At 31.2% G+C, this 14,659-nt stretch overlaps 1 protein-coding gene across 1 annotated transcript in view; it reads left to right on the forward strand.

Moving 5' to 3' along the window:
* Camta (Calmodulin-binding transcription activator) overlaps positions 1 to 14,659 on the forward strand; it is a 1,815,113-nt gene that overhangs the window by 1,777,803 nt on the left and 22,651 nt on the right. The window contains exons 25-29 of the mRNA XM_071590285.1: positions 1,499 to 1,840; positions 3,250 to 3,383; positions 4,670 to 4,765; positions 11,603 to 11,670; positions 14,253 to 14,428. Coding sequence (XP_071446386.1) covers positions 1,499 to 1,840; positions 3,250 to 3,383; positions 4,670 to 4,765; positions 11,603 to 11,670; positions 14,253 to 14,428 — 816 coding nt within the window. The remainder of the gene's footprint in view (positions 1 to 1,498; positions 1,841 to 3,249; positions 3,384 to 4,669; positions 4,766 to 11,602; positions 11,671 to 14,252; positions 14,429 to 14,659) is intronic.

Here is a 14,659-nt window from a genome sequence, read left to right on the forward strand (position 1 = left end):
AAAATTCGACACAATTCACTTGGTATAGTGTCCACATCAAATTGAAAAGGTATACTATATAACCTTCAGAGCCAAGAACTTTTCTCAAAGTAATGAAAATGGAAAATTTATCAAATATGTCTTTTTTTCAATAAGGGCTTAATTATCATAATCTTTAATGATCATGCGATGTTACATACCACAGTAAATATTAGCATAGATATTAATATGAAATATTCAAAGAAAAAAGTATGGGGAAGGTCAAATTTATTATGATTAAGTTCAAAGTTGTTGCCTTACCCATACATCTGTAAATCATTTTTGTTATGATTAGACTCCTGAATTAGTTACAGTGCCTCTACAATTATTATACATAAACCACAATATTATTATTTTGAGTAATGATGGGAGTTTCATGTAATGATTTATAAATTAAAAATCTAATTAAATGCATCAGTATTTTCAATTCAAATGTATCAGGTGTATGCATATTTGTATAATTAGAGGTGAAAAAAATGTTTCTGATTAGCCTGGTTCATTGCACAATCATCATCTTAGCTAAATGTTATAAATACAGAACTTTTGCAATGCATAAATCATTTTTCCAAACCAGGATTTAAACCTTGATCCTTCAGTTTCCAATGTATTGCTTTACTGCTGTGGCTTTAGTTTTTCCTTACTGTTCAGGCAGTTTTCCATCAATCCTATTGATTCAAACCTTGAGTCAGATGTGCGAGAAACTTGAAAATAAGCTAATTCTGGCTATATATTTCTCAATCATAATAGATGTAACTCAGGCTTTGAATAGATTTTACCAGAATACTGGGCTTGTAAGGACTTTCTAATAAAAATCCTGTTGCAAGATACATTTCAATCCAATTTTCGTGAGATTATACGAATATTATGCACCAAGTGCAACTCATAAAGTATCCTTTTTGCTAAAATTGGGATCCAGTTGTTGTGTAGATAAATTTATTTAAAGTGTACAACAGATTTATCTCATATGCTCAAATGAAAATTAGAGGGAACTAATTGAACCCTCTTCAACTTAAGCTTTGCAGTAACTTTTATTTTTGGAAAGATAGGCCTAGAAATACTAAGAAAGACTAGATGAAATACTTGAATACAGTGATTCATCATGCAAATAAATTATTGGCTTTACTTTAGTTCAATTGGCTTAATAGGTCGGCTTGAACAGTTATGATACCATTATCCAAAATGCCTTATTATCCCTGAATAACAATCCTTTGTAACTTGGGTTTAGGCCACAAACTTTATCCAAAGGTGGTGGTGGCTTTTTAGCCAAAATTATGTTTTTAGTGATCATTTGAGTTCCCCTTAAACATTCCTATCTTATGCCTAAACCTCATTGGAGGGATGTTTTGGACATCACTGAGACTTAATGTTCAAGCCCGCAACAGTTGGCTAACCCCCTCATAAGCCAGCCTAGAGTCCATAGGGCAGTGTTTGATTTGTTGAGTTTGTAATTCAATCAAGACTGAATCAATCCATCCAACAGAAGTGAATCACAGAAGTACAAGATGCTGAGCACAGAGCTTCATGTCAACATTCCTGCTGATGGCAGTGGTGTTGGAGGACCATGTAGTTCTCTGCCCAGTCCCACTGGCTCCACGAGTTCTGCTGGGGAAGGGAGTACCGGCAGCACTGGAACTGGGATAAGCAGTTCTAGGCCACACAGGCTTGCTAAGAGGCCTTCAGTGGACAGTGGGATTCATCTTGGTGCCTCATCCCTCTCCTCTTCAACATCTGGACACATGAACATGGGAGAAAACTGTAGTAGCAACTTTGGAGGCTTGAAGTTTAGAGGTCGTAGTGGCAGAGAAACACCAAAGCTTTCCAGGTATTTTTCATAGTTTGAAAGGACTTAGCTATCCATGATTTATCAATGCAGCTACTTGAAAATTTGTAATATACAGATACAGATGAATAAATTATATAAATTATAAATATATATATATATATATATATATATATATATATATATATATATATATATATATATATATATGTACCTGTATATTACAACTTTTAACTGCATATAACTTTATATGTACTAAAATAAATATGTATATATATATACATATTTATTTTAGTACATATAAAGTTATATGCAGTTAAAAGTTGTAATATACAGGTGTCATGCCTTTGGAAGACACTTCTATGTTGAGAGACTTAAAATAATATTTTGGAATGACAACCCTTACGCATGAGTTTATATCTTTCTTACTCTTCCAGCTGGGTCAGTTAATATTTTAGATTGTCACTGGAATTTAACCACTGGGAAAAATTGTTTCCTTGTTTTAAATTTGCGTAATTCTGTGCAATGCACAAGTTGAGTTTAATATGGAAGAAAATTGTTTGATTGAGAAAATATAGGTCCTACCATCCATCTGTCAAATGAGAATCTATTGTGAAATCTCAGGGCAATATTTTCATTATTTTCCTCCTTTAAACTCTTTTTTGCAATATTGATCAAATAATTATTCAATTGAATGCATTGCTTGACAAAGGTACTCCCACTCTCAGGTCTTTTGGTGTGTAAATGATTTGCTGATGTGATTACTTTAATTCTGTTTAAAATTTCTTTACTTTCATTTGATGAAATTCCCAAGTCAGTTATAAATACTTTTTTATGTGTCAAAATAGAATTTTGAATCTATTCCTGAAAAATTCAGCGTAAACAACTATGACTTATGCCATTGGCCTCCCAGGTAGATTGCTTTGAGATGACTAGATGAAGCTGATTCATTAATGTAATGAACATCAAAGATTTTCATCTTCCAGGAAGTGTCTTTATCATTTAATTTATGCCAGGGATTTTTGTGAAACTGATGATAACAAATTGAAATAAGGATTTTGTTAGAGATCTTTTATGTTTTAGTTGTATAATTTGATGGTACCAAGGTAGCTGCTGCATATTTTCCCAATGTGTACAGGATATTTTTTTAAATAAGTGATTTTATATTTTTTAAATATATTCAGAGCATATGATGCAATACCGCAAAATCCAAGTAAACATATTCTTATGGCACAATATAAGAGTTATTAAAGAGAGAACAACCATAATTGTATGAATTGCAATATTTGTACATATTCCTGAATTTCTATATTTTTCATTGATTCAGGTCCTCACTTGCAATTTAAAAATTTGGACTCCTTTCATTTGCTTATCCCATAAATTAATACAAGTAACTATTTGAAGGTTCAAGTTGATGCCTACTAAGGTGTTTATTTTTCCATACCCAACAGGTTTGATCGAAGTATGTCTCTTCCCCTAAACTCCCCAGTCAATATTGTTGATAGTAGTACCAATGACAGTGTAAGCTCTGAAGGTCAAGACCTCTCAAGGATGTCCCCTGTACGCCGAATGGACTTTGCTCTTTGTAAGTCATTGTTAAAAGCTAACCTAAATAATTTCTTCCAAAACTTTTTTTTCTTGAGTTTTCCCTTTCAATCAAACTATTCATATTCATCTGCCTGTCTCTTCTCCATATTCTTCTTCTCATCATTCCATTTTCCTCTACATTATGTAATAGTGGAAAGCAATCAGTTGTTGATTTTGAATGTGGTGAAAGTTGAAAACAGGTAAGTCTCACTAAAAGTTACCATTACGTCACTGTTCTCACTAATTATCAAACAAAAGCATGTGGAGAGTGAATATAACTTCACTACTTCTTGAAGAGTTTCTAGGAGAAAAAATTGTCTTAATTTTTGGCACATGACATCTACAATGTGGTAAAAATTCTCATCAAAATGGTAATTAGCTAGTACCTACATGATTTGGCTCCATAAATTACTGCTGGCTGCTAATTTGCATTGCTATGCTTGTGTCTTACACCTTGGCATAATCAAACCAGGAACAAGACTAATAGAAATAGATGACTGAATACAAAGCTATTTCCATGCATCATGCTTCATGAAAATTTTGAATTTTGAGTATTCACTTCAGAAAAAAAATTAACTGATGATCATTATTTTATTTTTAGCATATTTTGACCATTAATAAGTGCTTACATTTTGCATTCTCAAATAAAATTAGTAGTTTTCAACTTTCACCATTGCACCTACAAGCCTTGCTTTCACTAAATCTAATTAATCTATCTGCATTTTTACGACAATTCTGTATTTCAGAAAAAATATATTAATATTGGAAACATTTATTTGGTGTTAAAATTGGCTGATATTTTAATTAAATAATTGATTTGGCATACAAGGCAGAAACTTCATTGATGCAGTTATGTTTTTATGGAATTATTGATGATACAATGTAGCTATAGACACTTTTATTTACTTATAGCATCCATGCATTGCAAGTACAATTTTTGGAAAACTAAGACTTGAAATTTGCAGAAAGCAGGCAATTATCATTAGCTTGCATGTTTATCAGTTTTCACTAGTTCTCTTAAATGAGACCGAAACATTTTTTTCAATTTGCAATGTGAGCAAATTAAGATACCACTGTGACCGTGGAGCCAACAAGAAAGTCATATAAAATATACCAACTCCAGGATTTAACTCTCAATTAACCTTGTGTAAGAAGTGCGTAATGTTCTGTGGTCAGCAGATACTTCATCCCACAATCCGTTCTCTCCCACTCTCTACCTTGTCCCCATAATTACCCCAATCCATCCCACATCCGATGCCTACCAACAACAACTGAATGACTCAGGCGAAGTGGTGACTGGACCGAGGAGTGAGAGTCCAGTCATTGACGTTGAGGCAGTATCCGATGAGGAGTCATCGGAGGCCAAACAGAGTTTAGTAGGTCAGTAAAAATCACCTCTATTTCTACTTATCCTCCCTTCTCTGCTTGCTTGTATCGATTTGTAGCATTTATTGTTTTCTCATCTCTTCTCACCACTATTGACTGCAGTTTAATTAAATTGTGAACCCCTTAATTTAAGGAAAGAAGTACCCTGAATTCTACCTTACATGCATTAATATTTTTCAGAAACATTTAAGTGACCATGTTCCTGTAGAAAAATTAGGTGTTGCACAACTGTTTTGTGATAACAAAACTGTGTGTCAACTAAACAAAGGAATTTGATAGGTAAAAGTTAGCATTTAGTCATTGTCACTGCTATACAATCTGTTTTTGAAAGCAAAGCTGTGTATTAAATGACAATAAGAATTTGATAGGTATAAAATAATTATTATTGATTATCAGTATTAGTAGATTAGTAATTATGTGTAAAATTGAATGATATTTTATAGAATACTCAGAATGTTACTTGTTTTTAGGTAATATACCTGTATGTCATGATTTGAACTTATTGTTTATACATGTGTTGAAAGTAAATTAAATTATTGACTTATTACAAATTAATTATTGAAATATTACTCATTCAATAATTTCATTTCAATTTGTCATGCAAATTCCCTAGAGTTACACCAGAGATAGCTACTTTTATTGTTTCTATAATGGTTGAGAAAAATTTGTACAAAAATACAACATTTATGGTCATAATGTTTGGATTAATTTTACGATTATGAATAGTTGTAGAATTCGTGCAAAATAGTCTCCCTCTTTTCTAGTGTTACTCTATTTAGAGGCTGAATAAAAAGATTATGCATATAATTTATAGATTATGTCTGCGTCCTGGGCAATGGACCCTTCAAAAACAAGAATCAGGAAAATATGTAAGTTGGTGAAAAAGTGCGGAACTTTCCACAGAGTGTTATTTCAGAACACAGACTACCATATTAGCAAGATGCGTATGTTATTATATAGATATTGCTAAGATATTAAATTTACACTCTTAATTTAAAATTAATTATGGTTATGAAATTATAGCCCTTAATTACCCTAATTAAATTCCTCAATTTAACTTAAAAATAAAGAGGAATAAGGATATTATTCATAATTATACTAATTTTAAAATATATACCTTGCAGTGAATTTTCTTTAAATATATGTAGTGTGATACTAGAGGTAAATATTAATAATAAATGCATTGTCCTGGCATTATAATTTAAATATGTTTTCAATCGGATAGATTATTATCAGTTTTCCTCAATACCAGCGCATAAATTTAAAACTTTTAGAAATATTCATTCAATATTCATGAAAAAAATTTTACCATTTGGCAAATCCCTCGAGTGTTACATTTTTTTGCTGAATAATTCATCAATATAAGTGCTGCAGTCATCTGCCTTAAAAAAAGATAATTCTGAAGCCAATCATATTTAGGCATACACCATCCATCTTCCAACCATACAAATAAATATCTCTTTAGAGTTCTAAAAGGTGATATTGTGATACATATAACGTTTTCGGTAGCTTTGGTTCTGAAGCAAAGGTCATAAAAATATAAGTAACATTTCACTGCAATGTGCTTTGACTGTTAATTCAGTGAGTATTCAGATGATTGAACAGAAGCAGAAATCACTCTACCTCACAGTTAATCTAATCTAATATATAATGTCATTATGCGCTTCTCCTGTAATTGTCAAAACAGCTTTTCAGTCGTACATGAGATTTTTTTGAAGATCTATGATCTTTGTCTCGAGGTTTTTGGCTTACAAATCTGTAAATGCTGGTAGATTTTGCAAGTATTAAATAAATGATAAAGAACCCAAGGAACATAAACAGGGATGAACAAGGACTCACTAGGTAAACAGGGTATTCAGCCCTTACAAGATAAGAACCAATCAGAGAGCTCCAAAGGTCAACACCCAGGCAGCCATCCCACCTGCTTGAAATGGCCAAAGAGCAATGAAAAATCATGTTAACATAAAGACAACTTCAGGATAGGAATGAAACTTTTGTCCATCAGAATCAACAATGCAGTGAATCAAGGAAATAGAATGTTTTCAGAATAGACTATCAAATGAACTTCACACATTACAATTGAGAATACTATTTTTTCATCCATGCTCAGATTTATATTTTGAATTGGCCAGAAAATATAACTGTTATTATTAGTTGAATATTAAACACTTATTTTTGCATTTTGCCGAGGAAAAAGATAAAAGTTGAAATTAAAATTATAGTTTATTCCATACTTTTAATTTAGTGTTATAGTTTTGTTGTCCTTGCAATTTATGACCTGACTTGTTCTTTTTTTCATTGAATAAGTTGAATCTCGAATAGTTACATAATAATTTCAACTTATTTCTTACTTAATTATAATTATAATAGGCATATTTATGATAAGCATGATAATACACATACTTGATTTAACTTTAAAGACAATATGAAGGAATTTTTCTGCAGACCTGCAGAAAAAATTCAGAAATATGACAGAAAAAATAAAAAATTTTTTTATTATTATTCTTTATGGGTATTCATCAATTTTTTTGCAATGCATACTTTAGAATCCAAAGAGAAAGAGGAAAATATCGCATCAGTATATTTTTCTCTATACAAATTTAAATATTTGGTTGAAAATCTTTGTAATGCAGGTTCATACTTTGTTGGTTCTTGATGAATATTTGGACAATTGATGTTTTATTTATTCATTTCAGTTATAAAAGCAATTAATGTCAACCACGGTATTGATTGAGTTCAATCTACTCATTATTATGAGTATGACCTTATCAGTTCACTTCATGCTATTGTTAAAATTGTGGAAAACTTCCCTCCCTCTCCTTCAGTTCATTTGAGATGTCGCCAATAAGTGACTGAGTGAAGTTATGGAATCAAGGTGGCTGGGTAAAGAATTGTTTATGATATAAGTTATGATTTATATGATTTATAACATCAACCTGAACTTTGGAACTTAGCTGTTAGATACCAACTTTAAAGTTGATTAATCAGATTTATTTTCATATTTTTTCTTCAACCCCTTTGAAATAGATTAATCGACTCAGAAAATATTTTCCATTGATGTCATGAAACCTATAACTAACCCATTGGTACATTCCAAATACAATTAATAACCAACTTGATTAACCTGTTTAGTAAATGATTTACTAAAACTGTTTAGATTGTATTTTGGTACATTTAAATTGTGGTGGAAACTTAAAAAATTTGGATTCATGAACAAAAGAAATGGGTGTGCGAGATATCTTCATTTGCGTCAGCATGCCCTACTTGTCCAAAACCACTTGATTATTGATTTTCTGAGTTTTGAGGAATTCGACAATAATTCTAATTTCTATTAAATATTTGATGCGGAATACAAGATCATGGCTCATAAATCTACGGAGATAAATTTTATGAATATACATATCTCAAGTTCCTTTATACAAGTATAACTTATTGGGTTAGTTTTATTTAAATCAATATTTACCTAAATTCATTCTAACAGAAATGGGAACTACGAAACCTTGCTGAGAGTGTTTTTCAAACTATTTCACTAGTGTCTCTTCTTATATGAGTACCATTTTGTTGGTGTTTTGCAGGTTTTATTTATACCTATTTATTGTTGTTTTTGAACCTTTTCCAATCTTGGTAAACTCTTGTTGTACATATGAACCATATACTTATGAAATCTGAAAAAAATAAACATGATCGTTGTCTTGATGACTATTACATGGTAAATTTACCTCTAAAATGGAAATTTCATGAAAATATCCAGTATTTTTGGCCTTTATTGTAATAAAATTAGCCTGAGTAGACAGTGCCTTGGTGAGGGTAGCCCTTATTGTGGTGGTCCACTGATTGGTCACATGGAAGGGAAAATTATCAGATAAGTCATCAAATGCTATGAGTTTGACTTGTGATTTCCCCTCTGTCATCCTTTATTTGAGTTCCCTGGATTATCCTTTTCTACTACTAATGTTTCTGTGTCTGATATCTATGGTTTTAAATAATCTGAAAATATGCTTTTAAAGCTCATGGTATCACTCATGGCAGTTCTCAAATAGAATGGTGCCAATTTGTGATCTGCTTAGAAAATAAATAGGACCCACACTTTTCATGTATCTTTTACCTATGTAGTTAAAAAAAACTTCTGTATTTACAGTACAGCTCAACCATAAAATAATGAGGGAGCTGGGCCTTTGCTTTGCAACAATAATTACTTCTTCCCATTAAATTTTTTTTTGCTATGCTGTCATTTTCATTTTTGATTTGGGTCCTGCTAATTTCATGGACACAAACCAATGTGATGGCTGCCAACTCTCTTCTTCTCTGCAAATGAAGTTTGTATAATTATTTGCTCATTGCCATGAACACAAATATAAGTAATAGAATTATTGTTTTTTCCAGTGAATGCAGATGTTACAGAATTACTTTTGTTGAATGTGGATATCTTTAAATGGTAGATGTAAAATTTCAATTGAACAGATAAAATTTCCATCACATTTCAGCAAATATTTTGGCACTTGGTAATTGGCTGTGGGCTGTGGCATTTTCACCTACCCTTAAGTGACAATAATAATAATAATAATAATAATACTTTATTCATTTTAAAAATGGTACAACCATATTAAATGTCGTCAATCATAAAATTACTTAATATATAAACATAAGTTCTTAAATGTGATGAAGATTGTCACAAAAGAATTCATCCAAGTCGCTTAATAGTTTACTAACTTACATAAAATGATGAGCCATAAATAAGGCTTGTGGTGCAAATATCAATATCATCAACACATATACAATCATTTAGCAGTTCTCTTTTTGTTATCTTGAATGAAAAAATGTACATGTACAATAAGATGGTCTAGGAATCGTTAGATATATTATTTGATTATCATATTAAGTAGTTAGCACATAAATATTATGATACAAAGCACACCAGGAGAACACATGGGAATCTGTTGCAAGGGATTCTTGCATAAAGCTAACAGTGTAAAATATTTTAATCAAAATGCAAAGACCAAATAATATAATGAAGTAAAATTTAGAAAAGAAGAAAAAATATTTATAACTTTCAATGAGCAAAAGAAGAAAAACATGCTCAAGCATTAAATATGCAAATACTAATGAATTCATACACATATTTAATTTGTCTAATACGCTTGTGTAGTCTACTCCAATGTGCTTATGATTGATCATTCTCAATATCTCTTTATTTGTTTCCACTCTTGTTGGTGTTTGTTAATTTAAGCTTTAACATTGAATTGATTTTTCTCATTGGACCTTACTCAATTTTTTCTCCATGTGCTAGCCTATGTGTACATGGAAGTAAGGAACAATTTAATGTAGTGTAGGGTATCAGGTTGTCTGTTTGGATGAAAATAATAATTATAGCAATGTTAAGTTGGTGTCCATCCAAAACCAACCTTAAATGGTAGACTAATGGTCAACCTTTAATCAGCATTTCTACATGTTCAACTTTCTCTCACTCATTGGATTGTATGTCAACCCAGTATTTTTATACAAAAATTAAAATTCCACCAAAGGCCAGCCTTGGAACCAAATTTAAAGTTTTTTGGAAGTCCTCGCAACAATCCAGTCCCTGGAGGTGCTCCTTGAATTATTTTGTATTTTCCTTATCATACTAAGTAACAAATGGATAATTGTGATGGTGATTTTTCATGGCATAAAATATTTCTCTTTTTGTGAATTGAGCTTTGATTCAAAATATTGGAAGCTGGTCACTATAAATGTTTGTGTACATATGGATGTAAATTGCTTGGAGATATCCCACAGTAGTACAAGTTCCAATAAGTAGCTGTTGAGCTCATTTTTGCACTTCCATTTTTACATATTTTTATAATAGTTTGGTGCATAATCAGTATGGACTACAAGATTGAGGTTTGTATTTTAATAAGTTATCAAGATGAAAATTATGATAGTGTTCAGTGTAAGTTCTCTATTACTTTTGAGATTTCTTTGAAAAAATCTCAAGAGCTTTAAATATGGAAAATTTTGCTGTCAAGATATTTGAACCAATAAATCTAATTTATAGATTGTGTTGCAATGTGCAACTGTAACTCTTTGAGTTAAAATGTTAAAAAAAGTACTCAAAGAAGAAGAGCCACTTCTATAGTTTAGCTAATTACTTTGATGGCCCATTTACTGTATCAATTGAAGTATAATATACACGCTACTACTTAAATTATTAAATGTTTTAGCACTGAGTGTAAAATATTAGAAGTAAGTAAAATTTGTAACAATTGTGCAACTAAACCTTTTAATTAAACATTAAATTGCATGAGGTATATAAGTCAACAATTGAGTAACTCAAGTGCAACAGAGGGATATGTAAGGTGGCATGGATAAAGCAGAGATGTAATTAGCCTAACCTGTAAATTTACACCGTACGTTTTTAATTTATGCACTGTCATTTGATTATATATGATCATGGCAGTTTTTCATTGCTTGAATTTTCTTTTTTATATACCAGTTGATGGAGTTGTGAGCCTGTGTTTATTGTTTTACTTTTTAAGGTAGGAATGTTATAAATTCATGGTGTTATGGATTCATGACTACCTTCATGTGTGTAATATAAGCTTTCTTAATTTATTGTTGTATTTTAATATATTACCCAGCTTGATGACCTTTGTCTGTAGCCCCTGTGGATGACTAAAATTCTTAAGCTGTTTCAACTCCCCTACCACATAATTTTTTATATACCTTGGTATTATTCTTGTCTCTAAAAATTATGACCAATGTATCAAAATGTCAAATTAAAGGTTCAGCAGCATTTTCAACTAGTTTTCTTTAATCTTTTACTTATTAATGACATTAGTTTATGTCTTTTCTCAGGGGAACAGGATGTAAGAGTTTTGGCTTTAGCAGAACAAATAATTGCAGCTATTCCTGAGCGAATTAAGGTAATAAAAGTACAAATTATCTAGTTTACAGTGAATGTTGCATGAATTCAGCCAATGGTTAGAGTTTATGATTACCTATGCTTTTAGAGTTGTGAAATGTAATTAAAAATAATTATTACTATCAATAATAACCACAAATGGAAAATTGGCAAACATTTTTTTGCAGATGGACTTTTACCAAGATCTGTGTATCTAACATTTGAAGCATTGAAAAATACAGAATAATCAAACCTGATTTTAAAGATTCATCTTCAAATGAATGTTGCCTGTTAAATGAAAAATAATAATACCACTAAGATTTTCAAACCCCAAATTGTCCATTGTGATAAATATGAAATGGCCTATATTAAGGCGGGATTAAAATAAAAATGATATTTTTCCTTCATGTAAAAGTAGACAGTTGCTGTGAAACAAAGTATAGATAGTGAAATACCTCATGTGACCAACAAAATGTTTGGACAAGATAATTAAGCATAAAATAATACCAGTATGTAATTACCAAGTTACACAATCCTTAAAATTACTATTGGCTCATAAGTAGGTGACCCAGTTGCCAGAATAACTGAATAATAATGTCAGTAATGATGGTAATGATGGAGATATGATTCATCCTTCAGTGCCACTTAAATATGCGACTTTTATGCAATAAATTTTGCTAGAATTGTAAAATTTTCATCCAGATAATTATGATCCATTGCAATTCAGTGATTATTGTTTTGCGCGGAGAAAATGAAAAAAATAGATATTCAATTTAACAAGCTTTAATCTGGCATCCAGTTACAGCCAAAAATTATCTAGGAATCATGCTGTTGGTATTATGAGTCCCAAAAAGTTGCTGTTATACAAATCAACTCAAACATATATATTCATATACATTTCCTCATATGTAATGGCAGTAATTGCAAGAGAATAGATTGTTAGGTTCAGCAGGTGCAAAATTAAACACTAAATGCTTGGTTCAATGGGTACTTAATTTTTCAGCGAATGGGGAGCTCATGACTCATTGCAGTCAACAAAGTAGTTGATTATAAGTTTTGAACCATCAGCTACAATGGCCGGATCATTTTCTTTTGTCTCAGCATGAAAAAATGTGATGGAGCCCATCCCTTTCTGTCATGGGTATAGAGAAAGCAGATATAAGGCCGTTATTATTCCCTGAATAGGTATCTTTTGCTCTCTACATCCCTAGATGTAGCCACCATATAGTTTATCTTGATGACTTATAGAGTGGGGCTTTATTTTCTAGAAATAAATTTGAAATGTTTGACATTTGTAGAAGATATATAAAGTATTTATTTTCCCAATGATTACCTGATCAATTTTATATCTAATGATGTGTAAATCAGTTGAATTTTATCCATGTAGTGTTTACGTGCTGCGTGTAACAAGCTGTTGGAAAAAGAGGTTATATCTCATGATGACAGAATGCAAGGACTAATGGGTTTGGGAGGGACTAGTTAGGTTGGAAGAATGAGTTTTAGATGCAGAAGGGTCTCTGGGCCCTGGGAGAAAGAGATGGTTAAAGGTGCAAGAATGTTTCTCCTGCGGTAGAGTATGCTTACATACTAGTCGATATCCCAAAGCTTAATTGTTGAAACCTCCTTGAGAATATTGCTATAACTGATTATTGCAATAATAATGCATACTCAAGAATTTGGCTTTTCAATGAGGGCCTTTAAATTGCATGGTGTTTATCATAAAACTGCTAGCAGTCAGTCCTGAATGAATAAATAAATGCTATCCTTGGTTTAGTGCCTTATACATAAGCCGAGTCACATACTGTTGTATATTTGGCTATTTAGTTCTTGTTTCCTCTAAGTTACAATTACTGAATGAAGGAAACAGGCACTATTGGTGGAAAAAGCAGCAGAATGCAATAATAGATTCATAATTTCTTCCTAAATGGTAAGATATACTCCAAAGTTTACTGGCTGCTAAGTTTTATTATAATTTTGGTTAATTATTTGATTATATTTTGATTACTTACATTTTTTGAGTGTACCTAACCATTTTTCTGCTGGATGCAATCTAATTTTCCTGTCCCTTATATTGGCAGATGATATGTTAAACTATTAACATATTTGACAAAATAAATTTTGTAATTATTATTAACTTATCCCACTAATTTAATGCAGCTATTTAGTTGGCCATAAAAATAATCTCAGTGAATGATTTTTTCAATTGGTCTAAGAGAAAATCAAGAAATATCAAATGCAAAAGGCCATAGAAATCACATATTAAGGTGTGTTATGGAAATTAATATAAAGATAAGTAAAAATCAGAGTTCCTCATATGATAGTCAGTGAACTACTTATTATCAACCTTTATAATGCAGAATGTCTTTGTATGTATATTTCCTCTTTTTGTTTATACTTTCCAACTGTTATTATATGTATGCTAATTTTAATACTTCAATTCTGATTCCCTTTTCATGTTAATTAATGTTATCATAAGTGTCTACTTTATCTGACTGATCTCAATCTGATATAAATGGCAAAACATAATTAGGTATAGATCATGCCAACAGCAGGTGGTATTATATTATTTTAAAACTAAATATCACCATTTAAATTTAATTTCAGAATGAAAGTGAGGAAATGATGAGCCATGAGTCGAGCCCCCAACCAGAATCTGCCAGTAGTAGTCATTCAAACCATTCACTTTCTGAGCCTTTCTTAGAGCCAATGATGGATGAACCTCCATCATCTTCTTTTGAGCCCGTGGAATTCAACTTTGAATTTAGTGATCACAACTACAGGTATGAGATTAATTGTTAAGGTTTCAAACAGAAGCAAGCTTTATACAAAATGTTTCAAGGTTAATTATTCATTTTAAAATTTTAGCAATGATTTATAATATACATGGATAGTTAAAAGCCAATGTTTTAATAAACCTAATGGTTTTTTGATAGAAATGTGTCATAACTTTTGCCTAAATTAACTGTTGCATTCAACATCAAATATGAGATCTGCAAATATGTAGATATCAG

Source organism: Hetaerina americana, unplaced genomic scaffold, assembly GCF_022747635.1.
Source record: "Hetaerina americana unplaced genomic scaffold, ioHetAmer1.1.p SCAF_4, whole genome shotgun sequence".
Lineage (NCBI taxonomy): Eukaryota > Metazoa > Arthropoda > Insecta > Odonata > Calopterygidae > Hetaerina > Hetaerina americana.